Source organism: Ranitomeya variabilis, chromosome 1 (genome assembly GCF_051348905.1).
Source record: "Ranitomeya variabilis isolate aRanVar5 chromosome 1, aRanVar5.hap1, whole genome shotgun sequence".
Taxonomy (NCBI): domain Eukaryota; kingdom Metazoa; phylum Chordata; class Amphibia; order Anura; family Dendrobatidae; genus Ranitomeya; species Ranitomeya variabilis.
The window spans coordinates 1,026,619,970-1,026,633,335 of record NC_135232.1 but is presented as its reverse complement, the minus strand read 5'-3'; the positions used below and the strand labels follow the sequence as shown (position 1 = coordinate 1,026,633,335).

The 13,366-nt window shown below is 44.4% G+C and overlaps 1 protein-coding gene across 1 annotated transcript in view; it reads left to right on the top strand.

The window, feature by feature from the left end:
- Window positions 1-11,079, top strand: part of UFSP2 (UFM1 specific peptidase 2) — a 31,639-nt gene extending 20,560 nt beyond the window's left edge. The window contains exons 11-12 of the mRNA XM_077279614.1: window positions 490-614; window positions 10,857-11,079. Of these exons, the coding sequence (XP_077135729.1) occupies window positions 490-614; window positions 10,857-10,943 (212 nt within the window). The 3' untranslated portion in view covers window positions 10,944-11,079. The remainder of the gene's footprint in view (window positions 1-489; window positions 615-10,856) is intronic.
- The last annotated feature ends 2,287 nt before the right edge of the window (window positions 11,080-13,366 follow it).

Sequence of the window (13,366 nt, the reverse complement as noted above, 5' to 3'; positions counted from 1 at the left end):
CAGCACGCACTTTATGCATATGCACAGCCCTGCACACAAATCTGACTCAGAGACGTGTGAATAATCATGTTATAACGTAATGAATAAACCTCCATCTGACTAGGAGCTGTCTTCTCTTTTTCTCTTACCTGTCTGCCCTCCATGTTGTGTATACTAAATTCAGCACATGCATCATGGGGAATTTTGCGTTTCTCACAGGAGGACCTCTTGATGGGCTGAATTTGTGCATGTCTTTGGGCAGATGACTGGTGATGTTACTCGTGCAGTAACGGGCTGGAGGGTTCAGATCTCCATCATCGAAGCTGAACGTTGCGATCACCTTCCTCTCCTGCTCCCCCAGAGTTCTCTTGGTAATCAGGCAGAGCGCTTTGTGTTCTGCCTGATCATTTTAGGGGCTCTCCTGAAGGATTTTATGGATAAAGGGATTTTGCTTATGAATAGTGACCCTAGCAATGGAAACCATGTAACACAGCATTTTGTCTTGCTCAGGCGGCGGTGTTCTGGCACATACAATTCTTGGCGTAAACTGGAGTGAGACAACGGGAGAAATTAAATACTTAATTTTAGATCCACATTACAAAGGAGCTGAAGATCTACAGATCATTGTGGAAAAGGTATTGTGGAAAATGCGGTGTATTATAATGTCCAGAACTAAAGGTTCATGTACGATGCACAGGGTTAAGCATCCATGGACCGTCTACATTTTTTCCAGTCGATGCTCGTTTATTAACCTGTTTACACAGGCCAGCCATGATTCAGATGCACAATGAACGATCTGTAATAGATTGTTGTGCAGACATGATAGGCTGCCATTGTTCTCGGGAGCGTGACCTGTTTACACAGGAAGAAGTAATGCCGAGAATGATGAACTTTTAGGTAAGCGAAAAGATAATTCCATCTGCTGAACGAGTGTTTTGCTCATTCGTCAGATGATCAAAGTGTTTTTTCAAATCTCCATCTTGACTATCCTGTGTTTTTCACACTTTCAAATGGACGGATAAAACGCATCAAAAACATTTTACTCAGCGTCTTTTCTTGCCAACACTCTGTTTTTTTGTGCACACAGTTTAACAGCAGCTAAATGGATCCAGTTATTTCACGATAAGGACATATACGACCGAATATATATATAATATGTAATATGTGACACGTTTCTGACCTCCATGGCCCTTCGTCACAGCCTTGGTAAGAAACGAATGCAGTTTTTCTACCACCCGGTCCTCCCAGGTTAATAATTAAGCAGGATCAGGCCGAGCAGCGGTTACAGTGTCTAGGGTTCCATAGATGCGGAGATCATGAGTGTGTGCTACAAATATACGGTCACGACTATCAGAGACACTATTGAGTATTGCGGGTTATCGTGTCCACTGAGACTTGTGCCCTCTTTCTTATATAGGTTGTACGTCTCACAAATTGAGGATGCAGGAGGTTTTTAGGGAATCCATTACTTTAGAAGCAGTTAACCCTTTCAGTGTGGCTACATATTTCAATATAGTTCGTTTGGAGACTTTACAAGCCTGACTTTTCATAACACAACAGAGTTAATAGACCGAGTCATGCATTACTTAAAGGGAACCTGTCAGCAGGTTTGTAGACCTCAAACTAACATCAGCTATGTAAAGTCCCTGTAATGTTGATGACTGCATCTCCGTTCTGTAGAAATCCATCAGCAAATTTGTATGCAGGGGGCCCCTATCCCTCATGAGCCTCCGGCCTGCTGTCACTGACCCACCCGCCTGTCACCCACCCGAGATCTCGCCTCACTGATGTCATTCCTTGCTCATTTTTAAAAATTTGCCAATGGATTTCAATAAGTTGAAATTACGGATTTGTCAAACAAAGGTCTGGACAAAATCAGCATGACAGGGACTTTGCATAGATGATGTTCGTTTGGGGTCCAAAATTCTTGTTGACAGGTTCCCTTTAACAGAGAAGCCTTCCGGATTTCAAAGACGCATTCCCGTTATTTTTTTTTTTATTTCTTGAACTTGTGTAAATGTTAGTTCAGTACAACATTTTATATTATGTTATTGCTGGAGTGGTGTCTCTAATGTACCGTATTTTTCAGAATATAAAATTCATCTAGGTTTTAGAGGGGGAAATTAGAAAAAAAAATTAAAGCAAACAGTGTGGTCAATTCTGTACTAATGTCCCCTATACTGGTATATATGGCCCCCTCATCCCTATCCCGGTACGCATGGCCCCCTCATCCCTATCCTGGTATGCATGGCTCCTCATCCCCATCCTGGTATGCATGGCTCCTCATCCCTATCCTGGTATGCATGGCCTCCTCATCCCCATCCTGGTATGCATGGCCTCCTCATCCCCATCCTGGTATGCACGGCCCCCTCATCCCCATCCTGGTATGCATGGCTCCTCATCCCTATCCTGGTATGCATGGCTCCTCATCCCCATCCTGGTATGCATGGCTCCTCATCCCTATCCTGGTATGCATGGCTCCTCATCCCCATCCTGTATGCATGGCTCCTCATCCCCATCCCGGTACGCATGGCCCCCTCATCCCTATCCCGGGACGCATGGCTCCTCATCCCCATCCTGGTACGCATGGCTCCTCATCCCCATCCTGGTACGCATGGCTCCTCATCCCCATCCTGGTACGCATGCCCCCTCATCCCCATCCTGGTATGCATGGCTCCTCATCCCTATCCTGGTATGCATGGCTCCTCATCCCTATCCTGGTATGCATGGCTCCTCATCCCCATCCTGGTATGCATGGCTCCTCATCCCTATCCAGGTATGCATGGCTCCTCATCCCTATCCTGGTATGCATGGCTCCTCATCCCTATCCTGGTATGCATGGCTCCTCATCCCTATCCTGGTATGCATGGCTCCTCATCCCTATCCTGGTATGCATGGCTCCTCATCCCCATCCTGGTATGCATGGTTCTTTCATCCCCATCCTGGTATGCATGGTCCCCTCATCCCTATCCTGGTATACATGGCCCCTCATCCCTATCCTTGTATGAATGGCCCTCTCATCCCTATCCTGGTATGCATGGCCCCCTCATCCCTATCCTGGTATGCATGGCCCCCTCATCCCTATCCTTGTATGAATGGCCCTCTCATCCCTATCCTGGTGTGCATGGCCTCCTCATCCTTATCCTGGTGTGCATGGCCTCCTCATTCCTATCCTGGTATGCATGGCCCCCTCATCCCTGTCCTTGTATGAATGGCCCCCTCATCCCTATCCTGGTATGCATGACCCCCATCTCCATCCTGGTATGATTGGTCCTCATCCCTATCCTGATATGCAGGGCCCCCATCAGAAAAACATAAAAAAAAAAAAAAAAAAATTTTACTTACCTTCCTGCACTCCCTGGCAGCATCTTGTTACGATGCCAACAGCTGATTTATGCTTGTAAGCAGAGCATGGCAGGGACGTCATGCGCTGCTTACAAGCCAAGGACAGCTGCCGGAATACTCACTGCTCTCCACGCTGGGACTGTGCGTGGAGAGCTGTGAATATTTATTGCTCTTTAATGGCGGGCACAGTGTTAGCCGCAGCCGCCGGCTTACTGCAGCTGCCAGGTGTTCACGCTACTAAAGGGAATGAATATTCACTGCTCTCCACGCCTATGGGAGTTATTTTAGATCTCCTGTCGTCTATGACCTTAGTTTGAAAAACTCCATACATTTAGCTTTTGTTACCTGGATTTTTAATTGAAAAAAAATAAATGTGTAGGATTTTGGAGCAGGAAGCACTGGCTGTTTTTCTTGGATTGAGTTAGTATAGTTGCAGAGCTATTCACGCTGTGCATTCACTAGATGAGCTAAATGAGCTGTTTCCACTTTCCAGCCTGTTTACGCTGCACGCTCTTCATGAAACGAGTGCTAATAAGAAAGCGCATTCACTATAATCGTGCTGTGTAAATGCAGTTGGGTTGTTCGGAAATGGATTCTGGAACCCCCTGATCTCACTATTTTTTAATATTACCTTTTACCCCTTCATTTCTGCATATTGGTGAATAATACTACTTGGATACAATAAAGCCATGCAAGTATTGGTGTAACTTCTTTTTCCTCCAGGGTTTGTTTCTAATATTGCAATTTATGTTCATTTGTGATCAAATTACAAAAAATGGGATCAAATCTACACTGTGTGCAGAATTATTAGGCAAGTTGTATTTTGATCACATGATACGTTTTATACATGTTGTCCTACTCCAAGCTGTTCAGGCTTGAGAGCCAACCACTAATTAAGTAAATCAGGTGATGTGCATCTCTGTAATGAGGAGGGGTGTTGTGTAATGACATCAACACCCTATATAAGGTGTGCTTAATTATTAGGCAACTTCCTTTCCTTTGGCAAAATGGGTCAGAAGAGAGATTTGACGGGCTCTGAAAAGTCCAAAATTGTGAGATGTCTTGCAGAGGGCTGCAGCAGTCTTGAAATTGCCAAACTTTTGAAGCATCATCACCGAACAATCAAGCGTTTCATGGCAAATAGCCAACAGGGTCGCAAGAAGTGTGTTGGGCAAAAAAGGCACCAAATAACTGCCCATGAATTGAGGAAAATCAAGCGTGAAGCTGCCAAGATGCCATTTGCCACCAGTTTTGCCATATTTCAGAGCTGCAACGTTACTGGAGTAACAAAAAGCACAAGGTGTGCGATACTCAGGGACATGGCCAAGGTAAGGAAGGCTGAAAAACGACCACCTTTGAATAAGAAACATGAGATACTGGGCCAAAAAATATCTTAAGACTGACTTTTCAAAGGTTTTATGGACTGATGAAATGAGAGTGACTCTTGATGGGCCAGATGGATGGGCCAGAGGCTGGATCAGTAAAGGGCAGAGAGCTCCACTCCGACTCAGACGCCAGCAAGGTGGAGGTGGGGTACTGGTATGGGCTGGTATCATCACAGATGAACTTGTGAGACCTTTTCGGGTTGAGGATGGAGTGAAGCTCAACTCCCAGACCTACTGCCAGTTTCTGGAAGACAACTTCTTCAAGCCGTGGTACAGGAAGAAGTTGGTATCGTTCAAGAAAAACATGATTTTCATGCAGGACAATGCTCCATCACATGCCTCCAAGTACTCCACAGCGTGGCTGGCCAGTAAAGGTCTCAAAGAAGAAAAAATAAAGACATGGCCCCCTTGTTCACCTGATCTGAACCCCATAGAGAACCTGTGGTCCCGAAAATGTGGGATCCACAGGGAGGGAAAACAGTACACCTCTCGGAACAGTGTCTGGGAGGCTGTGGTGGCTGCTGCACGCAATGTTCATCGTAAACAGATCAAGCAACTGACAGAATCTATGGATGGAAGGCTACTGAGTGTCATCATAAAGAAGGGTGGCTATATTGGTCACTAATTTTTGGGGGGTTTGTTTTTGCATGTTAGAAATGTTTATTTCTAAATTTTGTGCAGTGATATTGGTTTACCTGGTGAAAATAAACAAGTGAGATGGGATTATATTTGGTTTTTATTAAGTGGCCTAATAATTCTGCACTGTAATAGTTACCTGCACAAACAGATATCCTCCTAAGGCTACTTTCACACTAGCATCGTTTTGAATACGTCGCAATGCGTCGTTTAGGAGAAAAAACACATCCTGCAAAGTTGCTGCAGGATGCGTTTTTTCCCCGTAGACTTACATTAGCGATGCATTGCGACGTATGGCTACATGTCGCAACCGTCGTGCGACGGTTGCGTCATGTTTTGGCGGACCGTCGGCACAAAAAAAGTTACATGTAACTTTTTTTGCGCGTCGTGTCCGCCATTTTTGACTGTGCATGTGTGGCCGAGACTCCGCCCCCTCCTCCCCGGACCTTACAATGGGGCAGCGGAAGCGTCGTAAGACTGCTTCTGCTGCCCACGTCGGGCATCACTTTCACAACGTGCATCGGCACGTCGGGCCGACGCATAGCAACGACGCTAGTGTGAAAGAAGCCTAAGATAGCCAAATCTAAAAAAAAAAAAAAATCCACTCCAACTTCCAAAAATATTAAGCTTTGATATTTGAGTCTTTTGGGTTGATTGAGAATATAGTTGTTGATCAATAATAAAAAATAATCCTCTAAAATACAACTTGCCTAATAACTCTGCACACAGTGTATGTGTGATTACAGAAAGATGTAGGGTATGTGTTAATACCTGCGCTTATTAGTGATGAACGAGTGTACTCGTTGCTCGGGGGTCCTCCTAGTATTTTTTAGTGCTCGGAGATTGTTTTCATTGATGCAGCTGAATGATTTACATCTGTTAGCCAGCTTGATTACATGTGGGGATTCCCTAACAACCAGGCAACCCCCATATGTACTTATGCCGGCTAACAGATGTAAATCATTCAGCTGCATCAATGAAAACTAAATCTCCGAGCACTAAAAAATACTCCGAGACACCCAAGCATGCTCGAGAAATCTCGAGTAACAAATATACTCGCTCATCACTAGCACTTATTCTAACTCCAAGAGATAATACTTTAATTAAACCTGCAAGTGGCAGTATACACCGCTGGTGGTGTAATAAATCATGCAAAACAGAAGAATTTATTTATATATACACGAATATAAATTGAGAACAAAAGTGACAAAAGGGTGGTACTAAAGAACAAGCAATTGCTGGTCTGCATTGGTGATAATTAGGTGATGGATGCGCTGTTGATCTGTGAGCGCTATCTCAGTGTGCCCCCGATAGGCAGTGTGTCAGATAGTCAGACAAAAAAACCCAACAGGCTTGGAGATGTAGTTGCGATCCAAAAAGACAAATCTGGATATATATATATATATATATATATATATATATATACCTTTATATTGCTGTAAGGGTAATGCAAAAAAAAAGTTTTAAATAAAAAAAATATTCATTAATGAAAAATATATATCAAAAATACTAGGAACCTGTTTGGCAAGCACAGTAATAAAACACGTAGAACGTAGTAAGCACCCTTCTCAGGGTAGAAATCCTGTTAGTGCTCAGTATGGTGGAGCACACAGATAATGTTATATGCTGATAGGTGGCACACGAACGGCGCACATAAAGGCTGTGGTACTTGTTGTGACATACACGAACAGTGGTCACCCACATAACAGAAACGTCTGTGGTGTACCTCGGTGCACGTACGGTAATCATGTGCTGCATGTCCTCAGATGGGTAGAACAGTCCAGGCGCTGACCGTGGTAAGCGTTCAGGGTGTCCCGGCCGGTGTCTCGCCCAGAGCTGTGTGGGAGCAGGCGGCGTGTGGCGTCACACTGCTTCTCGTGTACGGAGACCTAAAGGGGACGTACTTCCCTTACGAGTTTCGGAGATGGAGCAGTCTCCTTCATCAGAGGGTAATATGAGGCTGCTGCTCCATGGGGCTTTCATAGCCAACACCTGGTCACAATACCAAAGCACTGGTCTACCCGCCTCAGCACGTCAGCACTTTTGTTCTCATTTTATATTCATGTATATCCATGTAGCGCAGAGGCACATGAATAAATTCTTCTCTGAATTGTAGAAAGAGGCCATATTTACTGGTCCATAATGACAGACATTGTATCTATAGTGTATAAATAGCCCAGATACACAGACACAACCCAAAATACAAAAATCATTCTATTCATAATTAGTTGGAAAAGGCTCTAAAAAACACAAGATACAAAGGACACAGACAATCAAGAGGTGAAGGAACACTGCAATAAGTGTTTGGCCAGTTAGCTCACGATGCCTGGCTCCTGCCTGTGTGTGGAAGGAGTTAGGTCACGATGCCTGGCTCCTGCGTGTGTGTGGAAGGAGTTAGCTCACGATGCCTGGCTCCTGCGTGTGTGTGGAAGGAGTTAGGTCACGATGCCTGGCTCCTGCCTGTGTGTGGAAGGAGTTAGCTCACGATGCCTGGCTCCTGCGTGTGTGTGGAAGGAGTTAGCTCACGGTGCCTGGCTCCTGCCTGTGTGTGGAAGGAGTTAGCTCACGATGCCTGGCTCCTGCGTGTGTGTGGAAGGAGTTAGGTCACGGTGCCTGGCTCCTGCCTGTGTGTGGAAGGAGTTAGCTCACGGTGCCTGGCTCCTGCCTGTGTGTGGAAGGAGTTAGCTCACGGTGCCTGGCTCCTGCCTGTGTGTGGAAGGAGTTAGCTCACGATGCCTGGCTCCTGCCTGTGTGTGGAAGGAGTTAGCTCACGGTGCCTGGCTCCTGCCTGTGTGTGGAAGGAGTTAGCTCACGATGCCTGGCTCCTGCCTGTGTGTGGAAGGAGTTAGCTCACGATGCCTGGCTCCTGCGAGTGTGTGGAAGGAGTTAGGTCACGATGCCTGGCTCCTGCCTGTGTGTGGAAGGAGTTAGCTCACGATGCCTGGCTCCTGCGTGTGTGTGGAAGGAGTTAGGTCACGGTGCCTGGCTCCTGCCTGTGTGTGGAAGGAGTTAGCTCACGGTGCCTGGCTCCTGCCTGTGTGTGGAAGGAGTTAGGTCACGATGCCTGGCTCCTGCCTGTGTGTGGAAAGAGTTAGCTCACGGTGCCTGGCTCCTGCGTGTGTGTGGAAGGAGTTAGGTCACGGTGCCTGGCTCCTGCCTGTGTGTGGAAGGAGTTAGCTCACGGTGCCTGGCTCCTGCCTGTGTGTGGAAGGAGTTAGGTCACGATGCCTGGCTCCTGCCTGTGTGTGGAAGGAGTTAGGTCACGATGCCTGGCTCCTGCCTGTGTGTGGAAGGAGTTAGCTCACGGTGCCTGGCTCCTGCCTGTGTGTGGAAGGAGTTAGCTCACGATGCCTGGCTCCTGCCTGTGTGTGGAAGGAGTTAGCTCACGGTGCCTGGCTCCTGCCTGTGTGTGGAAGGTGTAGAAGACTGGGGGCGTTACGAGTGCAGAAAAGGGGATTGACTTTGGCAGTGAGCACTGTCAATCAAGATAAGGGACTAGCCGTAATATGCCGACCTGGGGGTGTAACAGTGCACCACTCCAAGTGTACATCAAAGTCTATTTTGCACATTGGATAAAAGAATATTTTTCTGCAAATACCTATTAAAATGTATATGCCTGGTATGTTTTTGATAGCAACTAAGTCACCTATATAAAAGTTAAAGCAGTCTTAATTTGCACTTTGGGTGTGACAGACTGCCCTTAAAGTGACCATGTCTTTGGAGCGTGCATCCTCCACCTCACTTTTTGTACACTTTTTTCAGGGAGTGATGCCATATAATAAATACAGCGGGTGAAATGGGCATTGAACGAGTCATCAATTTTCTAACTAAATATCTTTCGAAAGGTGTTATTTACATGAAATTCTCACCAGAAAGCTGCAACAATCCATCCAATCCACACAGGCAAAGAAATCAAACCATAGATGTCCAGAAATTGTGTAATAATGAGAAATGACACAGGAAAAAGAATTAAACATATGAAGAAAGGTACAAAACGCCATGGAAATTCAAGACACCAGATGAGATCTATCAGTAATTAGAAAGCAATCCTGCAACTTGGTGAAAAATATCAGCTGGTTCAACTGATGGCCTTTAAAAAGGTGTCTCATTGCCAAGGTGTCACACAAGAAACATCTTAGAATGGGTAAAACCAGTCAGCTGCCTGAAGACCTTGGCAGCCTTATTGTTGTAAAACATACTGATGGCATTTCTGTTTTTGCGCTTTTGTTTCTTGCCCCTCTTCTTCCTAGAGACATAACTTTTTTTTTTTTTTTTTTAATCAATATAGCTGTACGAGGGCTTGTTTTTTTGCGGGACGAGTTGTACTTTTGAATGATACCATTGATTTTTTATTTTTTTTTTATTATAGTGTACTGGAAAACAAGTCCAAGTGCAGTGAAATTGCAAAAATAAGGGCAATTCCACAATTTTTTTTATTTATTTATTTACCACATTCACTAAGTGCTAAAAGTGGCCTGGCACTATGATTCCCCAGGTCAGTGCGAGTACGCAGATACCAAACATGTATAGGTTGTTTTTTACTTAAGTAATGAAAAAAATCCAAAATTTGTGAGAAAAAAAATTGCTTCAGTCGCCATTTTTCCAAGACCCGTGGCGTCTCTATTTTTCAGGATCTAGGGTTGTCTGATCGTACTTTTTACACCCTTAGCTCAGTTTTTCTATTGGTACCATTTTGGGATAGATACAATGTTTTGATCGCTTTTTATTGCGGTGTTGCAGCTGCCAAAAAAACTTTAATTTTAGTGTTTCAATTTTGTGTCTTGTTAAGCTGTTTAACGATTAGATAAATTTACTTTATATTTCGGGGGGGGGGGGGGGGGGGAGGGGCCTGTGGGCAGGTCTTTACTTGGTTTCTCTGGCTAAGAGCAGAAAGATAAGACTCTGCCTACAGTTCTGCCCCGGAGGACGGGCATAACAATAACTGAAAACTTCTAACACTGATTACACAAGAACCACAAGACTGATTCCTTCACCCCAGGGATCATTGTAATCAGTGTAACAGCACAAATATGACAGTATCTGTAGTTTACTGAGCAAAATTCTGCGGACAGGTTCGCTTTAAATGATGCCATCAGTGATTGACAGCGGTATTTACCTGGTTAACAGCTGCAGGTGGATCATGATTCCACCCGCGGATGTTGAGGCACATGACCACATATCAGACATCATGTGTGGAGGAAAGATGCAGGCTCGGCATCAGAGACCGCATCAAAAGCAGGGACATGACCTCTGATGTACCTTTTATGTAAAAGGTCTTGAAGCGGTTAAATTAGCCATGTAGTTAGAGCTGGTCGGTCTATGACCTGTGATGGATGCTGGAGCCTGGTCCACATTCCCCAGTTATGTTCTCTTATGGCATCTACCGGTGCAGAATGTGCGTCAATCTCCAAAGTATGGAAACTGGGAGATATAGACATCACTTGGTCCTACAGGCTGATATTGCTGAATATATTACACTATGAAGAAAGCTAATGATGTTCTCTTCCCCAGGGATGGTGTGGATGGAAGGGCGCTGATTTCTGGGCCGCGGACGCGTACTACAATCTCTGCTTACCGCAGCGACCTGTAACCTTTTAAGAATGGTTAATTTGTTAAAGGTTATTTTAATATTTATTGTACTGTTTATTAATTTTCAAAATAAATACTCAGCTGTATTCTGGGATCAATAAGGAACATTTATTCTATGTATAATAAAGCAGACAATTTTAATATACATTGTATCGGATACTTCTTGCTGTCAGTGAATATGGATCTTAGGCCGGCGTTCACACTGGCAGTGCCAGGTATTGATGCAAGAGACTTGTGCAAGTTTCCTGCATTGCACTCGCAAGTGTGAACCCGGTCTTAAAGGGGTTGTCTGATCCAATTCGATAAGTCTGCAGTCACTTTGAGTGCAGCACTGTGTGCTGTGAGGATTCGTCGGTTCCTGATCCGGGACTGTGAGGATATGTATGCACTATACATACCCCTGGCCAGTGAACATGACCTCGCTCCCTACAGTTTTATGGTGTGAAGCCACGCCCTCTAGTTGACCACACCCACTGGACAGCGGCATCACTAGTCGGCATGCAGCCTTGCTTCGTACAAGTGTATGGAGGGATTCCGCGCCCACTAGATGGACTCTGGACGGGAATATGGGTAATTCGTACATACCCTCCAGTCCTGGGTCATTGCAGTGTACAGTGCATTCGCTGGGGAGATCCATAAGTCTGCAGTCACTCAGCACGACTGCAGACTTATCGATTTGGACTGGACAACCCCTGAAGCGTATACTTCCAGTATATTCAGCTCATGTAATTACACGGGTGTATAACTTGTCACATTACACATATAAGAGCTGTGTACTTGTATGCTATCATATGATTAGAAAAGCATCATCCTCTGGAAGGAAGCAGGGATATACATTGTATCAACTCCTATCACAGCATTTCATTCTACATTGAATAACCTCGATTTGCTAAAACCAGAATACTTCTTTAAAGGCGTTTTCCCATGAACAGTTAATTTTAATCAATAGATTTTTGCATAGTAATAACTTCCAGAATAGGATGTTTAAAAAAAAGTTCCTGTGCTGCGATAATCCTATAAATGTGCCCTGCTGTGTCTGACCGTACAGGAGCGTGGTCTGATTATACCACATGAGGAGGACACGAGTATACAGGCAGGACAGCGTGGGACCACAGCTGAGAGGTAAAACATTGTTAACAAAGTTCCCACAAAAAGAATCAGCTGTGACCCCATCCTGTCATGCCTGTATACTCTGTTTTGCTTCCTCCCCTGCCTAGGAGCTGTGGTATGATCAGACCATGGCCCTGTACAGTCAGACACAGCCATTACACAGCTGGGGCACATGTCTTAAAAAAAAAAATCTTATACATCAAATTGTGGAAATTATTATTATTCCAAGATCTATTAAGTAATTATTATTTTAAGAATTATTAACTTTACGCTGTCGGTCTAGTTCCATTGCGGCGGAATGAGACTTTGGGCACTGTGTGGAAGACGTAAATGAAAGTGTGCAGGACATGTATAAAACACATTTTCGGAGGTATGAGGGGGCACCTCTGAGGATATAAAGGGGTTGTAGGAACCCTAATCACATGATCTTATAGGTGGTGGGTACGGTTTGTAAGTGAAAAAGCTGGTGACCAGTTCCCTTTAAACTACTGCAAATGTTTAAAACAGTATTTACCTGCAGAATAGCACTTTATGGCTGGAGACAAAATATTGCCTATGTGCACTCCCTGCTTGAACAGGGAACATACAGAGCCCCCTATGGATGCACTTTGCTTGTGGAAAACATGTTTAATTGCATTTAATCACATTGATTTCACCTATACTGTTTTTTGCTAAAAATATATATATATATATATATATATATATATATATATATATATATATATATATTACACACACACACACCATAAAAGCAAGACCTACTGTATCTTAAAACCAAATGTGTGAAAGCAGCCTTAATGGGAATCTGACAAATTTAAAAAAATATACAGTGTATAAATAATTAAATGTAATCTGCTTCTATGCTTTTAGCTATTTTTTTAATCATGAAAGATGATTTTTAATGTTTTTTGTTTTTCTTGGCAACTTTCTCTCTCTAGTCCAACAGTAGAAAATGTTAAAGTAATGCTTTGTGGCTGCAACAGTGGGGGGACACTGCTCCCGTGTGTGATGTCGCTTCTCTGCCTCTTTTGGCTGGTGGGAACAGGATGATTTCAATCGCAGTGCCGGGGTTATAGGGCCTGTGCGGAGCACGGATACTGCAGTCTGCATGTGCTGTCTGTGGGCCACTGCTCTGAACGTACAGTCAGGAGCCCATGGGGCAAGCTGCACACTGCTGTCGCCCCAGAATATACGTTCACAGTATTGTTCTGCAATTGTGTATGTAAACGATACAACACAAAGTTTGGGATTGGTGTACAGAATCTGGAACCATTTTGTAAATTCTTAAAATTAGTGAAAGGGGAAAAAAAAAGCAAAACACT